The sequence below is a fragment of the Rhinolophus sinicus genome, chromosome 4 (assembly GCF_057876585.1).
Source record: "Rhinolophus sinicus isolate RSI-liver-muscle chromosome 4, RSI-T2T, whole genome shotgun sequence".
In the NCBI taxonomy this organism is placed as follows: domain Eukaryota; kingdom Metazoa; phylum Chordata; class Mammalia; order Chiroptera; family Rhinolophidae; genus Rhinolophus; species Rhinolophus sinicus.
In genome coordinates this window covers 76,458,652-76,476,729 of record NC_142504.1, presented here as the reverse complement: position 1 = coordinate 76,476,729, position 18,078 = coordinate 76,458,652, and the positions used below count along the sequence as shown (strand labels likewise).

General features: G+C 35.9%; 1 protein-coding gene across 1 annotated transcript in view; it reads left to right on the top strand.

Annotated features, from left to right (window-relative positions):
• Positions 1–14,253, top strand: part of ABHD3 (abhydrolase domain containing 3, phospholipase) — a 36,500-nt gene extending 22,247 nt beyond the window's left edge. The window contains exons 5-9 of the mRNA XM_019741283.3: positions 4,836–4,948; positions 8,757–8,930; positions 10,344–10,392; positions 10,489–10,654; positions 13,385–14,253. Coding sequence (XP_019596842.1) covers positions 4,836–4,948; positions 8,757–8,930; positions 10,344–10,392; positions 10,489–10,654; positions 13,385–13,563 — 681 coding nt within the window. The 3' untranslated portion in view covers positions 13,564–14,253. The remainder of the gene's footprint in view (positions 1–4,835; positions 4,949–8,756; positions 8,931–10,343; positions 10,393–10,488; positions 10,655–13,384) is intronic.
• Positions 14,254–18,078: the final 3,825 nt, after the last annotated feature.

The window sequence follows — 18,078 nt, the reverse complement described above, 5'->3', positions numbered from 1 at the left end:
CTTTACCTCACTCAAAACCTTCCTACTGAACTCAAGTCTGCCCTTTCCTAAATGCTCCAAAAATAACCTCTTCCTCCTCCCTCTGCCCCCATCAGAACAACAACGGCTCCATCAGATGTGGGTATGAATGCACTGAATTCTTCAGAATTTTCTCCAAGCATTGAGAAAAAGGTCCTGGGTTATGACTTCTACAGATAAGCAAGTTAATGTCCTCCTAGAGTAGCTAGAGAGTCAGGCTACCTGACTAACAGGGTAAATTTAAATTTGTTTCTAGACACAAAAAAAAATAATAATGAAATTTGCATTTCGGTTTGCATTTAAAACAAATGACTTCTAAACCAGGACATGAAAATTCTCTTTCAGGTTAGGGAGAAATCAATTTGCCTTCTTTTTGGAAGTTGATTAAGAAGGATAAATTAGATATTATCCATAGATAAATATAAAATATTGCTTTATGCTTTTCCCATTATTATATATGAATAATTAAGAATTAATTTCATTTCATTATTTTTTCAATGTTTTTAAAAAAACTAATCTCTAACAGCCATAAAACAAATTGCTATTGTTTCTCTCTGATCATAGTTGCAGTTGAACAATTTGAACAATCTTGATTTGTACTTATTGTCAAATTATTCTAACATAATATATTTATTCCCAAGCATCTGCTAGAAGGTTACCTATCCTTTAGATTTTCTGCATTTTTCCAGAATAGCTTTCCCATTTTCATCGCACTCTAAAAAGATTTTCACCACCCAGCTGAATCCTGCCAGGTATTCCTTCATCCTTTTTCTGATTAGGTGTGACTTATTCTACCTCTGTTCTGGAAGCATGGAGAAAAACAGGAATTACTGCAATAGAATAGTGGCTGGTTGCATTAGTAGCCCTAGCAACTGAGAATTAACTAACAGTTTTTGTCTAAGAAGCTGCTACTTATATCTTCAGACCTGAATAAAATTTCTGGCAGACCTACCAATTCAGTGTATTGCCCCCATGAGTGTTTTTGCTGTGTGCCCTGGATGAATCTTTCCTTTAATGGAACTCAAGTCCTGTGAAGAAAGAAGGCACATGATGTTTCCTGTTGGAGCCCACCAAGTACCAGGAGGTTATATGATGTAACCACATGGTTTTGCATATGAGAACTTACGAATCGGTTCTTCTCATTTTCAGTCCTATGTGTTTCAGTTTAATTCAACAAGTATTTATTGACTGTCAGAGGTAGAGGTGAATAAAACTGTAATAGAAAGAGACAGAGATAGGAAGGAAGCGAGCCCGCTGACCAGGACAATTAGGGGTAGAATTGGGAAAGGCTGTGAGGTTCTGAAGATGAGAGGCTAAGTCTTACCTCTTGTCTGACATTTATTCAAGACATGATTTCAACAGGCAGAGTTGACAGTGAAGGACACTTGGCAGATGAAGTTTACACAGGTGGCGAGGATATTAAGAGGTCTAGCAGTCAAGAGAGCGGTAGTGTGCCATTGACCTGAATCCATACATATGGAGAAATAGTAAAATACAGAGCTAGAAAGATTGCTTGGCATATTGTTGAGGGCCTTGAACACTTGGCAGAGGAATTTGTCCTTAGTTCACTTGGCAATGAAAGCTAATGAAGAATTTTGAGCAGAAATACTGTCGTAATCAATTAAAGCTGGAAGTGTTCTTTGGACAGATTCATCTGACAGTAAATGGGAGGTACAATTATGGGTGGTTGTCAGGGAAGGCTGGGAGTTAACCAGTTAAAGAGGTTATCACAGCAGTCCAGGTGAGAGGTTAAAAAAGCCTGGTAGCAAGGCAGGTGGTGCTGTACCCTTGCCACACTCTTACCCGCCTCCGCCCCCCGGCACTTAACCATTTTCATGCATGCCTACCTGATGGCTTCCAACTGCAAGCGCCCACATATCTTTGGGGGCCTTCGCTAGTCACTGGAGCTCGCTGGACCTGTGCTCAGGGCAGACCGGAAGTGCCAGGGAGTTAACATCTTCCAGGTACAGCCTTCAACCAATGACTGAAGAGAACTGGTAGATGAATAACCCAGCTCCCTTGCCACTTGGTGGGGATAATTTTGAGCCATTTTCAACACAGTCTCCCAAAGTGCCCCAAGAAGATTGAGTCCCAGTTGCCCACAGCCACAAACAGTTGGTAACATATTCTTTACTGACTTCCTACCCTTCCTGACCCACGTCACCACTCCCCTACTGGCAATTCCAGGTATTACCTTGCAGGTGAACTGCTTGCATTCACACATCCTTGTATCCGGCCATTGTGAGAGAATCTAATATATCGAGTCCTTACTAGTGTTGAAAGAAGGGGTCTTTTGTGTTTCCTGCAACAGATACTGAGGAGGAAGAAGCTGCAGGACTTAGCAGTTTATTGGCTATAAGGGTCAGGGAGAGGGAGAAGGCAATGCCACTTACAGTCTTAACTAGGAAAATATAGGTGTCCTTTATAGAAAAATGGGAAGTTAGGAGAAGCATCAGAGGTTTTCATGAAGAGAAAAGGGTTTACTCTGGGGCAGTTTGAGTTTGAAGTACTGACACAACATTACAGTGAAGTTGGCTGCTAGAAGTTGGATTTTGGATCTGGAGCTCAAGATGAAGATAAGACTGTGGAGATTTAGGTTTAGTCATTGCATAAAAGTGGTTTGATGAAGCTATGGAGGTAGACAAGACCCTCAGGAATTGGATATTGACCAGAGAAGCAGATGCAGGTCTAAGACAAAACTTTTAGAAATGAATACCCACATTTGGGGTTGAGGGCAGAATGACAAGAACTGGGCAGGAACTGGAAAGCCAGCTGCAGGAAGAGAAGAGGAAGCCAAGGGAGCAGCCGGAGGAGGCAGATCATGCTGGAAAGGCCCTAGATTTGCTGAGTTTCAGCGTTCCAGCGACTTTGATCTACACCAGTATTCTCAGTTTCAATTTTAATGGAATCCATTTGGAAAAAAACGTCTAGGGAAAAATAAAGTTCCTGTATTTGAGGTTGCCAGACAATGCTTTGTTTATTAAATACCTCATGGAATCCCAGTGCTTTACAATAATTAGTTTAGGTATTACAAATATATATATTAGGCTCTGCTACTTTGTAACGTTTGGCAAATTACTTAACCTTGCTGAGCCTCAATTTCATTATGTGTAAATAAGGAACCAGGTACTATGTTTGTTCCTTCCTGGCACTAAAATTTTCTGATCCTAATCATTTTTCATAGACCATTTTTTTTTGTGCCCTAACTCTGTGTTTGCATGTGTTTGTGTGTGTGCATGTGTACGTACATGGGCACACATACTTCACTTAAAGCCAGCATAACAAGAGTACATTTTGGTGACTTATTCATAAGTAATTCAGAAATTTTAAAGCTATGCAATGTGAAGAGACTCACATATAATAAAAATACCAAGTAAGGATGATTTTTTCTTACTGCTTAATTCTGCAGTCACTGTGAAAGAGCATGAAAGTAGATATTGTTCTATTTAGATTTTACCTTGAATTTGTATTGCATAAATGCATTTAATCACAAAGTGTTTTTATCTCAGCTTAGTCAGCCGTTCAGGTGTTATAGGAGTTAAACTTTCTAAACTCAATTTCCTATTTATAAAATAGATATTCTAATAAAATTCTTCTTCAAGGTTTTGTGGACACAAATTTAATTTGTTCAATAAATGTTAGCCATTGTAAATACTGTCAGGTTAACTTTTATCTCCTGGACAGTTCCATATTTGCAGATCTCAGAAAGAAGATAGTAGGCAGTAGTAGTGTTTTAGGCTTGAGTTAATTGGAGGCAGCATGGAAAATTGTAACTTTCTCAGACTACTCATTAGTGAGTGAATGGTGGGGTACACATATCTTCCTATTGTGATCACGGTTGGTTGAAATACTACAATTGAGATTATACAGATAACTCATTTCAGTATTTTTATTAGAGTAATGTTACCAGATTCCTCTCCTTGTTATTAAATTTCTGGTTATTTTATCACATATATACTTTATACTTACACACATTCTCACATCTGTTCTACAGACAGGATTGCCCTGTCCTCCCAGATCTCAAATAATGCATCTGTGAAGCTTTTCTGCTAGAAACAAAGCCTTTATTGATGAAGTTTACATGAAAACCATTTTTTTATGCATTACGTATTGAAGCATAATCAGCTTTACATATTTTAACATTTTAAGTGTCCGTTTCAGCCTAGTGCAGCTGGGGCTATATGGATATATTATTGTAAAAAAATTAATTAATAGATCAGACTGGATATTGCTTTATCTAGAATGAAGGCAATGCCAGAAAACCACGCTCCTTCGTTGGTAGTCAGCATTCAGCATAGAGAAAACAGTTCTCCAGTTAGAAATGAGCCACAATTTAAATTTTTTGTGACGTTATTGGAAAGACTTTGTTGTTTGTTTCCTTGCTTGTTTCTTTATTAAAGAATTACTTTGGCTTTGTCAGGCATAGGGTTTTGTTTTTTTTTCTCTATAAAACAAAGTTTATTTCACCATTTTTCTTCCAAAATTGACTCTGTTCTTGTTTAGTCAGAGACACAGCTGAGTACGATACTGCATTATCTGTTTAAGGTATTTGTATTGATCTTGCTCATTTCTGTCAAGCCTTCCTTGCACAATCAGTCTTTTTGTTAGTACCAAGTCAAATAGCATTGACTTTAAATGGCATATATGTGTACTGCAAGATAGGAAAATTATAAATTTTTATTACTCATAGTATGTGCAAACAAAGGTTATTTTCTCATATTTATTATGATTTGTTGCTCTTTTTAAAGATTTCTGCATTATACAAATCATTAACCTCGCAATTTAAAATTTTGTGTTTTACCTATCACTGCTTATAGACACCAAGAACTTACTGTTGCGCTAACACTGAAGATTTGGAGACAGTTATTCACCACATACACAGTCTGTACCCTTCTGCAACTTTCCTGGCAGCAGGGGTTTCAATGGGAGGGTAAGGTTTTTCCTTTCTAAACTATCTGAGGGAAGTGGTCTTACCAATGCCTCTTTCAGCGGACTATAAGCTATGTAGACATTTTAAAATAAATGTGTGATTATTTTTATCATATTTTGCCACATGAGGTTGAATGAATGGAGGAATTAGTTCAGGTGAATTATAATATTTTCCTTGACTACTGGCCTCTATGGTGAAAAGGATACAAGTACTTCCTTTGACTACTTGGGTTTTTGTGAGCATAAAGGCTTGTCTGAATCCCCTGAAGTTGCTTTCCATCACTCGGTGGCTGCCATGTTAACCTTCAGATTCCCTGATGTACTCCCAGTGGGCCCTGTACCTGCATTCTCCTGGAGCACTCAGGAAGCTGAGCTTGTAGCATGACTTTTATCATTCCAATCATAGAAATAATCACTTAATGCTCTCTCTCCAAGTCAAGTGGGCTTCAAAAACTTTTTTCTCAGTGGTGGTTTTGTTTGGTTGGTTTGGTTTAGTTTGGTTTGGTTGCTGGGCAAATGAACCTACCCTGGAATGCTCCTCAAGAAACTGAAATTTTGTTGTTAACTCTTACTCCAGCTGCTATTTTAAGTATATGAATATTATTATAATTTGTGCTGCTTGCAATTACATTGGGGCTTTTTGGGAACTTTTATGTCATGTATATATTTAGGTTCATTTCTACTAATAATGTTTATATATATATATATATAGAGAGAGAGAGAGAGAGAGAGAGAGAGAGAGAGAGAGAGCGATTAATGATTAATAGACTCCAAAATTTTTATTATCTTGCTTTTTACTATGCTTAGATTCCCTAAACCATTGTCCCAAACTACTTTTTAAAATCAACAAACATGAAATTGAAAATGATATTTTTTTCTTAATATTGTAATTAACTTAGCTGTCATTTCAATTTTCAAAACATGTTAGGAGTACATTTACTTGAAAATGAACAGCTTTTACAAATGATAGACTGAAAAATAGGCTTTAGGCACCTTTTTAGATTCTGATAAACGTAAACTAGGAAGAAAAGAATACGTTTCTTAAATTAGCATGGAAGGTCTGCCTTGACCTACTAAAGGAAGAAATCTGTCTGAATCGGTGTAGAAAACCCAGGCAGAATCTCTGAATTGTGCTTAATGGACAGCATTTTGCTTCGCTTTCCTTTGTCCCATAACGTGAACCTAAAAGCACAGGGTGCCAGCTGAACTTTTTTCCCTTAATCTTATAAATTCTTGACTTTTTTAAGGCCAGACCTTACATAAACAGGCCCAGATTCTCTATTCAGAAGCTCCTGGAAAATGCCTATTCATGCTGCATTGAAGCCTCAGGGCCTGAAGGCAGAACTTGACCATTAGCCTTTGCAGTTGGTTGAATATTAATGTCTTGTAAATTGTTTGAAGGAAACCCCCTTTCTAGTTGCCTAGCACTGTGACACGTTCCCAAGTCGGTTTACCACTTGGGATGTGTTTTACAGCTTGACACATTTTTTCTTTTGGAATGCAACAGACAAAAGCGTTTGTCCAAGACCCTTATGCCCAGTATCCCCCCTCCAACTCCCAGACTGGGGTAATCCGCAAGCTGTGATGCCTGGAGCCAAATAGGGGCTTTGAACCAGAACTGAGTCTAGCCAAAGAACCCATTCTGCTCTAGACTCAGTCAGATTCAAGTCTCTCAATGAATTGGCAAACTGGCTTTAAAAAATGTATAGAAACTTACAAATATAGTATATAAAAGTGAAGAGTGTTAATGATCCGCCATAGATACTCATCACCCAGTTTCAATAATTATCAACTCATGGATAATCATTCTCCATCCCTCTCAACTCTGATTATTTTAAAATAAATCTCAGATATCATTTATAAATACTTCAGGTATCTCTAAAATGGAAGGCTTCTTTAAAAAAAAAAAAACGAAACACCCAATACTATTATCATACCTGAACAAAACTAACAATAATTCCTAAATGTTCTCAAATATTTAGTCAGTGTCAAATTTTCCCAGTCGTCAATTTGTTTGTTGATTGGCCTGCTTTTATAATTTTTTTGAGTCAGGAGCCAGATAAAGTCTGTACATTCATTGTGATTGATATGCCTTTTAAGTCTCATAATCCATAGATTCATATTCTCTCTCTCTCTGTCTCTCTTTCTCTCCTTCTCTTTCTCCCTCCCTCCCTCTCTCTTTCTCTTTCTGTAATTTTTTTTATTTTGGTGAAAAAATGGTATCTTTTTTCTGTCGAAGTGAAACAACCCTTGACATTATTTTGCTCCTGAATAATAACCAAGAAGTATCCCCACCTACTTGGACATTACTCCTTGTCTTTCCTACTCATGAAAGCTTCCTTTCCACCCCTTCCAATTTGCCCATTATACCAGCCTCCCAGAAATCTCTGACCTCCAGCCAAAGAATAGGGCCACCAAGACTAGGACCGTGGAATGAACCCTTTGCAGGAGAGTAAGCATTAATCCTTTAAATGGCTTAGTGAGCCACAGTGATGTATACAAAGAAGAATATAGTTATTTTCCAAAATGAAATCTCCATTTTTGATCTAAATGCTTATCACATTCACTCTGCAAGCCATTTAGGTTGGAAAAAAGAATGAGAATTTTTACCCATTTCTCCTATTTCAGAACCTGGGCAATTAGAGAAATAAATAACGGAAAATACTATAATGAGAAGTAGAATTTAGGATATCATTCTGTCTCTTAAATGGCGATGTTAAACTTAGATTTCTGACATTAGTATTATCTTAAACTCCATTCTTATACCTTTAACAAAAAGAGAACTAGGGTAGAATCAAGAAAATTCACAGAACAAAAAGAAAGAAGGAAAATATGTGATAAGAAATAAGGGTAAATAATAGGAAGGAGCAGGAAGAGAAAACTAGTTGCCATAGGGCCTATTGTTCTGTCACAATCTAGAAAGTCTAACTCTAGACTAAGGAGCCCTTTAGAGACGTGCCATAGGATGCAAGGATGCGTGGGCAACTAGAATGGCCACCCACACTGATTCCTCAGAATCTCTGGGGGTAAGACCCGGACATCCATTGTAGTTTTAAAAACTTCCCAAACAATTCCAATGTGCAGCCACATTTGAAAACCACTCCTTCTGTGCTCTTTTTTTCTATGCCAAGGGTTGGAAAACCACGGCCTGCAGGCCAAATCTGGCCAGCTGTCTGTTTTTGTACAACCTAAGAGCTGAAAATGGTTATATTTTTAAATGATTGAAAAAAAATCAAAAGAAGAATAATATTTCATGACATGAAAATTATATGAAATTCAAATTTCAATGTTGGTATGTAATGTTTTATTGGAAAACGGCTATGCCCACTTATTTATGTATTGTCTATGGCTGCTTTCAAACTACAATCACAGAGTCAAGTAATTGCAGCAGAGATTATAGGGCCCCCCAAACCCCAAATATTTACTATGTAGCCCTTGATAGAAAAAGTTTGCCTGAAACACTCCTCACGTACTAAATTAAACATTCAACTAGAGGCTAGGGCACAGGGATTTGCAAAATTTTAAATCTCCACTCTATGGTCGAGTTCTCTCATATTTTATACTTCATAGAAAAATACACATATAAGTGATACGTATGTTTTGTCCCACTCACAGTATAGTGGACTGCAAGATAAATATGTGAAAGAAAAGTAAGAATGAAGACACTTGCATGCTTTTCCAAGATAAAGTACTTAAAAACTGGTTTGTATTTTTCTTCTCCATAGTTGGTAAAGCCCATAGTTAGAAGTGAGATGTGTTGAGAGCTATAACAAATTCATCCCTGGGTTTGCCATTTCTCCTCATTTTAGAATGCTGCTTTTAAATTACCTGGGAAAAACTGGGCCAAAAACTCCTTTGAAGGCAGCTGCAACTTTTTCAGTTGGTTGGAATACTTTTGCTTGCTCGGAGTCCTTGGAGAAACCACTGAACTGGCTGCTTTTTAATTATTATTTGACAACTTGCCTCCAGTCTTCAGTTAATAAGTGAGTAATCTTTAAAACCGCTGGCCCCAAACTTTTTGGATTATATACCCCAACAATAAGTTTTAAAGAACAACACTGCTAATATATATACATTTATATTACGTTATATGCATTTACTACTGTACCAAAATATTCTTTATGTTGTAAATGTATACAAAAGTTAAAAAGACTTTATAAACTAAAAATATCGATAGAACTTCTAATGTTTTCTTTCTGTACCCCAATGGGTTTTCTTGTCTTTCTGTACCCCCAGAGTATGGTCCCTCGCTTTGAGGATCACTGTTCTAAATTATTCTAAAAAACTGAAAACATTAGTATTAAGTTTGTTGAGTAACATTATGAACTATTTCCTTGGATTTTCTACTTGTCGCTAATACTATCAGTACCTAATTCTCTCCTAGGCAGTAAGTAATATATTAAGTATTTTCAGTGCTGAAGAATATGATTCCTTAAGCATGTGCTCACAAGCTGAGTATGTTTTAGAGGCTTACAAGAATGCAGTTCACTTGCATATTCTCAGCACGCGCATGCACACACACACACACACACACACACACACACACACCGCCCCGTTCTTAACATTATCAAAATAATGTCCTTGCATTAGTTTTTCTGGAACTGTTTGTGTATCTTCTAAACACTTAAACGTTATGGTAGCAAAGAATATAGAGATGTTTCTGGGTTTGTTTGGTTTTTTTAATGACAATTACCATGCATTTTTAAGTGAATTGATAAATTTAAATATAAACTCTAAATACAGAGTCAGTTAATTTGTGCATGACTTATTGAAAACCATAATTATCCTGAAAGTCGACATTAAGCACTGGATCAAACTTAACCTATTTGTTAAATTACAGATGTTGATTATAAAATACTGCTAAATATACTAAAGAATCATCGTATTATTAATTATTTGTGGTCACTGAAATGGGAACAGTGGCAAGAAAAGTGAAGAGTGATTTGAATTAAAGTATAGGTTATACAGCAAAAGTGATCAACATTTAAAAAATAAGTACACAAAAATATAAATTCCAATTTTCAATATAGCAATTTTAAAAATAATGTCTTCAGAGAATTTATCCAATTGAAAACTTCTGGCTTAAATAAGTCCTTTTTGGCCAAAATGGTTTAATAGCATCATTGTATAGGTCTAATTTGTTATGAAACAACACTAATGTTTATTATAGAGCTGGTTGATTCTTCCTCAATTAAGGGAAAAAAGTACTTAAAAAAAAATGTCTTTGGGACAAATATCAATGCATTTGTCTGATTAAGTAAATATTTGTGGAGTACCACCCAGGTCGGTGCTCTGCACTAGGCTTAGTTATGTATTACTATGTATTTTAGGTATGTTAGGTATGTTTGAGGTGGGAATGACCTTAATTTTTTACTTTTGAAATTCTTTTGTTTCAGGCACCGGCATATGTTTGTAAAACAAATTGACATGGATCATGTCATGAAGGTAGGAGAGAAATTTTATGTAATATTTTTATTTTCTCTTTTGAACTCAAGAATAGATATAATATGTTTGTTTGTTTTTTTGTTGTTGTTTTTTCAGGCTAAATCCATCAGAGAGTTTGATAAGCGATTTACTTCAGTCATGTTTGGATACCGAACAATTGATGATTATTATACTGATGCCAGTCCAAACCGTAGACTGAAATCAGTAGGGATTCCAGTGTTGTGTCTGAATTCTGTGGATGACGTTTTTTCACCCAGTCATGGTAAAATTAACATCTTTATATACATTTTGACATGAGTTAACTGTTTTAAAGTATTGTTCTTTTTAAGAAAATACAGTAATAAGAAATAAAATGTCAGTCTTATAATGTTTTCCACTGTGATAAACAGGAAACATAGCTAGATACTCATAATTTAATATCTAAATGTATCAGATCACTTTAAACATTGTCATAGCCCCTTATCTAGTCCACTGTGAGAGCCTCAGCAAATTATGACTCTTCATGTTTTGCTTGTTCTCATTTTTATAACATTCCTTCTTTATCAAATACACTGTTCTTGGGACACATTATGTTACAGTGTCTTTGCTTCTAGAGTACATTGTCAGCACTTGCCTTTTCTTCCTGAGGTTTGTGTACAGTAGGCTTTTGAATATTTCTCACCTTTTAACCTGGAAGGGAACTTGAGACTTTATGAACTTGGTGTCCTTGAGTATCTCAATAAGTGTAGCACATTCAGACTATAAAGTCACATTTGAAGGAAACAGGCTTTGTTTTTCCCCGGATACTGTATAAAAGAAAATTATCCCCAAATTAACTTCATTGCTCTTTTAATTCAAGATATATAGAATTTGGCAACAAAGATATATATGCATGTGGTTTATACATTGAAGCAATATAAGATACTTGGAAATAATCATACTATCTTAAGAATCAGTAGACATGACCTCTAATTTTTTCCTAATGAAACTTCACAAAGCTTTTTATAAAACTTTTTCTCCATATTTCCCCCCTAAATACTTTAAAAACATTTCCCTGAGTACTTCATTAAAAAATTATTCTGACTACAAACACAACACATTGTCAAATTTTCAGAAAATCCCCAAAGTATGTGGGAAAAAAATCATCTATTATCTCAGTAGGGGTATCATTTATTGTGTGATTTATGATTAATCACAGGTAACTTTAGATGACTAGAACTTTTCGACTTTGACCACAAATCAGAAAATGAAACTGTAAACTTTCGTATCAGTTGGATTACATGGTGATTGTTTAGCCTATTTCCATTGGATTAAGGAAGTCTTGTATTTCTTCATCTTTATATTTCACTGACCCTTTTCCTACCAACAAAATTTTTCCAGCATTTAACCTGACCCACTTGGTTGAAATTTAAATTCATTATTTCCTATTCTTTCCCAAGCCCTTAAAATAGTCTTGCCACATTGAAATAGTGGCCAATTGTCTGAATTCTGAGAGCGCAGGCAGCCAGCATCTTTCACATGACTCAAAGTGGCACAGCCTTTTGTTCTTCTGATATGACTATGGCTTTCAGTGTTAGAAATTCCTGAGTGTATACAGAGTGTGAAATTGCGGCTCTTAATAATTCCATTAGAGGCAAATGAAGCACTCTAAATCTAAGCATTAATATAAGGTGAAAAGGAAAAGCAAAAATAGTATCAGTCATTTCCACTGCCATTTCCCTTAAGCTTTCACACCTGATCCCAAGATAGATGTTCATTTTTAGGTTTGGCTGGCTAAGGATGTGAGTTCAGGGCCCCTTTTAGACAATAACTTGACTTCCTGGGACTTGATTTAGGGACTTTTAAGTTTATTTTTCAGGGAGTGTTGTGCAGGGTCAAATTTACAGCATCATCTAAATAGGCAGTTTGAGCATAGCAGTAGCTCTGTCTTGGAAGGGGCTCAGTTCTACAGTGTGTTATGTCAACTTCTTTTCTTTCCTTAGAAGAGCATGGGGTAGGGAGATCTGACCTTTAATTACTTCATTTACCCCTAAGACTCTGCCTAAGATATGAAATTCTGATTATTGCATCAACCATATTATCTTAATTAAGGAGATAAGATTTAGCATATCTGAAATCGAAACACTTTTCATGCCAAATTGGGATCCATTATAGATCTTAAATCAAAACATTTTCACTGTTTGAACTCTAAACATGGGAGAAAAGGACAAGAACAACTTCGATTCATATACTTTAAAGTTTTTACTCAGCATAGATTTTGTAGAGCATATAAAAAGACTATCATTACTGGTAAATTGTTTAAATACAGCAACTATATTTTCAAAATAAAATTTTTCTTTCTCCTGACTATAAATAAAAATTCAGAGAAGGAAGATAAAGAAAAAATGATCAACAGTGTTTCACCACCCAAAGATAAATACTGTTACCACTTGGAGTAGTATTTTATTCCATTCTTTTTTGCTATCCATATGTTTTTACTATATAAATCATGCTTATAATTTTAAATCCTTAATACAGCCACCATTTGGCCCCAGGAATCTAATAACTTGATGTAAAGTTAACCAAAGTCATACTAATGAATTTATACCTCTCACAAAGGTAATAAGATTAGTTGTTTTTCTTTCCTGGTGTAACACATAAGTGGGAACCTTATAGCATAATGAAAGTATTTACCATCCTAGAAACATCTTACTTTAATTTCTCAAAACAAGACTCGGCCTATTCTTTTGTGTTATCATTAAACACTTGGATTGATTCTTCTAAAAATGATGCTCCAGTACATAATTGTAAATGTGAACTGTTATAAGAATATATAGATGATTAATATAATAAATTAGACTTATTCCATTATCCATATTCATTACAAATATTTATTTGTTTAATGGTGTTTGGTTTATAATGATTGGAAACGATAAAGATATACATTTTTCCTTATTATCCAAAAATTGATAATAATTATATTTTTCCTCTTTCCTTCCCTCTCTTACTACCCGCCCTTTTTTTTCCCCTCAAGCTATTCCAATAGAAACTGCTAAGCAAAACCCTAATGTTGCTTTGGTTCTTACTTCTTATGGAGGCCATATTGGTTTTCTGGAGGGAATCTGGCCAAGGCAGTCCACCTACATGGATCGAGTCTTCAAGCAGTTTGTACAGGCCATGGTTGAGCATGGAGATGAACTCTCTAACATGTAGTTCTTCCGATGCATTTTGACTGAACCATCATATAAAGGCAGCTCAGCTTAGTGCACAAATCTTAACTACTACGTATATATAAAGCAAATAAGCCAGCAGGTGGTGAAAAGGTCCAGAATGACATGCAAAAACTACTTTTGGGGTAAACAAAACTTTGTAGCAAGAAATCAAATATAGATTTAGATTGTAATTTATGTAGATTTTATTTTTACTATGCCTTACAAAGTACAACCTTAAATAAAGTAGTACAAACATGGAATTGCACTTAACCAAAACTATTATGTAAGATTTTAATTCCTCAGGGTTTTAATTTAGGCTAGTATTTTTTTAGATTACTCATTTTAGATGATTTAATGGTACTTTAATAACTGTTAAAAGATGTTGGTTATTTGAATGTAAGTTAAAAGTTGGCACATTCCTAAGGGTATTTTTATGTAATGATCACAACATGAAAACTGAAATAAGATAACTGAAATAAGGCAATATGCTAAATATTTTATGTATTCTAACTTTAAAAGGCAAATGCAACAATGTTAGACTGACTTCTATACATGCTCTTTTACTCTGATAATATTAAATTATGGCTAATTTATGTTTTATAATGATTATAGTTTACACGCTTATTTTTAAAATAGTACTTATGCATACATACAGATCATTAAATTAAAATAAAATCTATTTTAAATTGTTTCTTTGTGAGTTTTTATCTAGAAAGTAATTTATGATCATTTATGAATTTCATTAGGAAGAAATATTAAAACTGTTTTGTTTCACTCCTTCCAGAATATTGGACTCACACCATGTGTACCAATTAAAAATACTTCCAGCTACAGGAAACCTGTCTAACAGTGACCTAGAAATAACGATACTTAGTTATTTTACATCACAAGAAGTCTCCAGGCAGGGCTGGTTTAGGGGTGGTTACCAATGTCATCAAAGACTCAGTGTGGGGACAGAGCCCCAGAAAGTAGTTTACAGGCTCTCGGCCTCACGTGGAAGGGTGCTGGCTCGGGTGGTGAATGGCCGTCGGCTGTGGCTGGTTGGCTGTCGGCTGTGGCCGGTTAGCCGATTAGCCGCTGGTATAACTGCTGCGGCTACGAAGGATTGCCGAGGAGCTGAGCAGAGCTGAGGAGAGCGGAAGAGGAGGGCCGAGAGAGAGGAACAGAGAGGAGAGAGTGGAGAAGAGTCGTCGGTCGGTCGGTTGGCGGAAAGGCGGACGGCAGGTCACGTGTCCGGTGGGCCCAGCCTCCAGTGAGACCGTGGTGGTATGGCTCCCCTGCCTATGGCTCCGTGGGTGTTCCTTTTCGGCCTCACCATATCCTGCGTTCTTGTGTGGGGAGGGGGAGCAGAGACCCCGCAGGCCACCCCGCCTGAAAGATGGCGTGGCGAGAAGGCCTCCGCGCACAACAAATGGCGCAGCGAGCAGGGTCTCCCGCACGACACTCAGGCTCTTTCTGTTTCTACTCCATCCTCAGCAGGATGGCTAGTTATCTCCTAGACACAGGAGGACTGTTGCATCTCCAGACATCATATTTGTGTTCAGAGAAGGAAAAGGGGAAGGAGTGGGGGCAGACACATCTGCCCTTTTGGGAAAGTGAAAAGCTTTCCTAAAAGACTTGCCTTTATGTCCATTGTCCAGAACTGTGTCACATGGCCACCCTGGTTGAGTAAGAAGTTGGGAAATCAAATATGTATACTTTTCCAATTGTAGTGGGGGCAGGCCAGGGAAAGGGCAATGCTTGTTGGGCAAGCCAGCCAATGGAGACATCTTCCATACCATTCAACATCTTTTCCTCCTTTTTTGCTATTTCAACCTGTTTATGAAATATGTAGATTTTTGCCTCAGGTATCACACACATGAAAAGAACTAGGTACAAAAAACCATATTAACAAAAAATGTTTACTGAAAATGCCACGTTTTGGAGAGTTCCCGATAATGTACTGGTAGACTCCCCTATAGTTGTGTCTAGGATGATGGCACTAATAATACCAGTGCTTTTTGTTCTGTTCATATATTCTGATTAATTGGGCCAAGAAAATTGTTTACCCACTAGCCAGTGACAGAATGGGGTAGGCAGCTTCTCACCTCCCTCTACACCAAAAATTAATTCCAGCTGGATTTAGATAAAGACATAAATATTTTTAAAATCCATAAAAAGCATTAGATGAAAATATGAAAGATTAGTTTTATAAGGTTAGAGAAGTTCTTAAGTAAAATATAAAAATGAGAAGCCATAAAGGAAAAAAGTGACAGAATACATAAAGATGAAAAACTTCAGTTCTACAAAACCACCATGAACAAAATTAAAATACAAGTGACAGAGAAAAATATTTGCAATATATAAAAGGCTAATATTACAAAGAACACTCACAGAATGATAGCTAGTAAATTATAAAAAGGAGAACAATCTCAGTAGTAATTTAGGAAATGCAAAATTTACAAACATATTTGTGACCACCAAGTTGCAAATTTAATAATAGGCAGGATTGATAATAAACAATATACAATGTACCCACCAACAATTTGAATAATTATTGTATATTATAATATTACAATATAATATTACTGTATATAAACTAGCAATTAGTTTTTGGAGGAAAACAATTTGACAGTATTAAAATTCAACACCAACCATATTTAGCAATCCCATTTTGAAGAACCTATGCTAGTATAGAAAAGGTAGCATGGGTGTGTAAAGATAGAGGTTCATTACAGCTTTGGACATACAGGATAACAACCTATTTAGAAGGGGAATGGGTAGATTATGACACATTATATAGCCATCAAAAAGCATGAGGTAGCACTGTACTGATTTATAGAGATTTCTGCTAGATTATTTAATGAAAACTATTGATTCCTATGTATATGATCTCATTAGTATAAACAAAATAAAATACAGCTCTACATGCATATTGTTTTGTATGTGTTTTAGTTAGAATAAGGTGAGGATTTTCAAGTGTTGATTTTTTTACATGGAGGATAGCCTCTTGTCTCCAGCTGTTTCTCCACACAGTAGCAAATTCTGAGAAAGAGGGGCTGTGTCTTAATTATTTCTACATCCCAAGCACTTAGAGTATTGCGTGGAATAGAGTATGTCCTTAGTCCACGTTAGCTGAGTTATAGTGGTATGTTCATGAAAATTCTACCTTGTATTCCGGCTTCCTGTTTAGAAAATTTAATTTTATATATATCCTGGAATTTTTTCTAGCTAGCTCCTCATGTTTCTATTGGTTATTGTCATCATTAAACATTTATCCAAAGCCTTCTTACAGAGCATTGTATTTGCAATAGGGATATAAATGGTTTTCTTTCTTTCCTTTTTGTCAGTCATATACATTTTTTAAATATCTTAAACCCAGTAGATACACACACACAGGTTTTATGGAACTATACTTACTCTTACTATGTACAATATTCATAGTGCAATACATTGTCATATTTTGTAGCCCATTCTATTCTAGTCTGGTATGTTTTATTCTTTTAACTATCCCATTTCATTTTTTAAAAGAAAGCGAGAAAATGGAAAATCTTATTGATGCTTCAATCTGAGGGATGGGACTCATTGCATTATTTTCTCTACTTTTGTGCATATAAATTTTTATTACTTTTTCAAAACTGCTTTTAAAATGCACTTCTGAGCCCCACTAATGGATTGCAACCATTAGTTACTGTGGTTTGTAAGACACTGGAATTCTAGAAATTAATAGAAATTAAAGGAAGACGTCACTATTGTCGATGGCAGTTGTCACACTTAGTTGTAATAGCTTCTTATCTACTTTCTTCCAGCAGACTGTAAGCACAGTGAAGACAGAAAACATACTTCTTTGCGCTCCGTTTTATCCCCAGGGGCCAAGGCAGTGTCTGCCTTATATTAGGTTTATTATTAATAATTATACTTTAACCTTAGATCTGGACCCTGAGAGAGTGGTAGAACTTAGTACATACAAGTCAGGAATGGAGAAACGAGGGATTTTTGCAAACTCTCTCCAAATCTGTTAAAGCAGATTGTTTTCCCTGCAGATTTCAGAGTCAAATGGTAATTTATTAAATCTCACTGTTGCTCTGAGCCTAACAAAGCATTAAGCACAAGGTAGGCACTCAACTTTTTAGAACTTACTTTGGAGTCAAGGAAGACAATTTGCAAAGTCAGAAGATAAAGAATACTTAGGAATTGTGCTATTTTAACTCCAGTTCTCACTTGTAAGACAGTAATTTGGCCTTAACTTATACAAACAAGCCAAGCTATAGAATAGAAGCTGGTGTCCCTTCTCTTAAAATATAATGTTATATCAGCATTGATACCTAATTCAGTAAAAATTGCTGTATGTAATTGATTTTGTTCTTTTGCATTTAAATTTTATTGCTAAACAAAGATATTGATATTTATATATTCGTCATACGTGTTATAACGCTGTGATTTATTCGACTGTGCTCTTTATCCCTATGTCAATATTGAAACTACCAGATACTTTTTCGGGCTCTGTCCTTCAACCACCTAAATGTGGGAATTACTT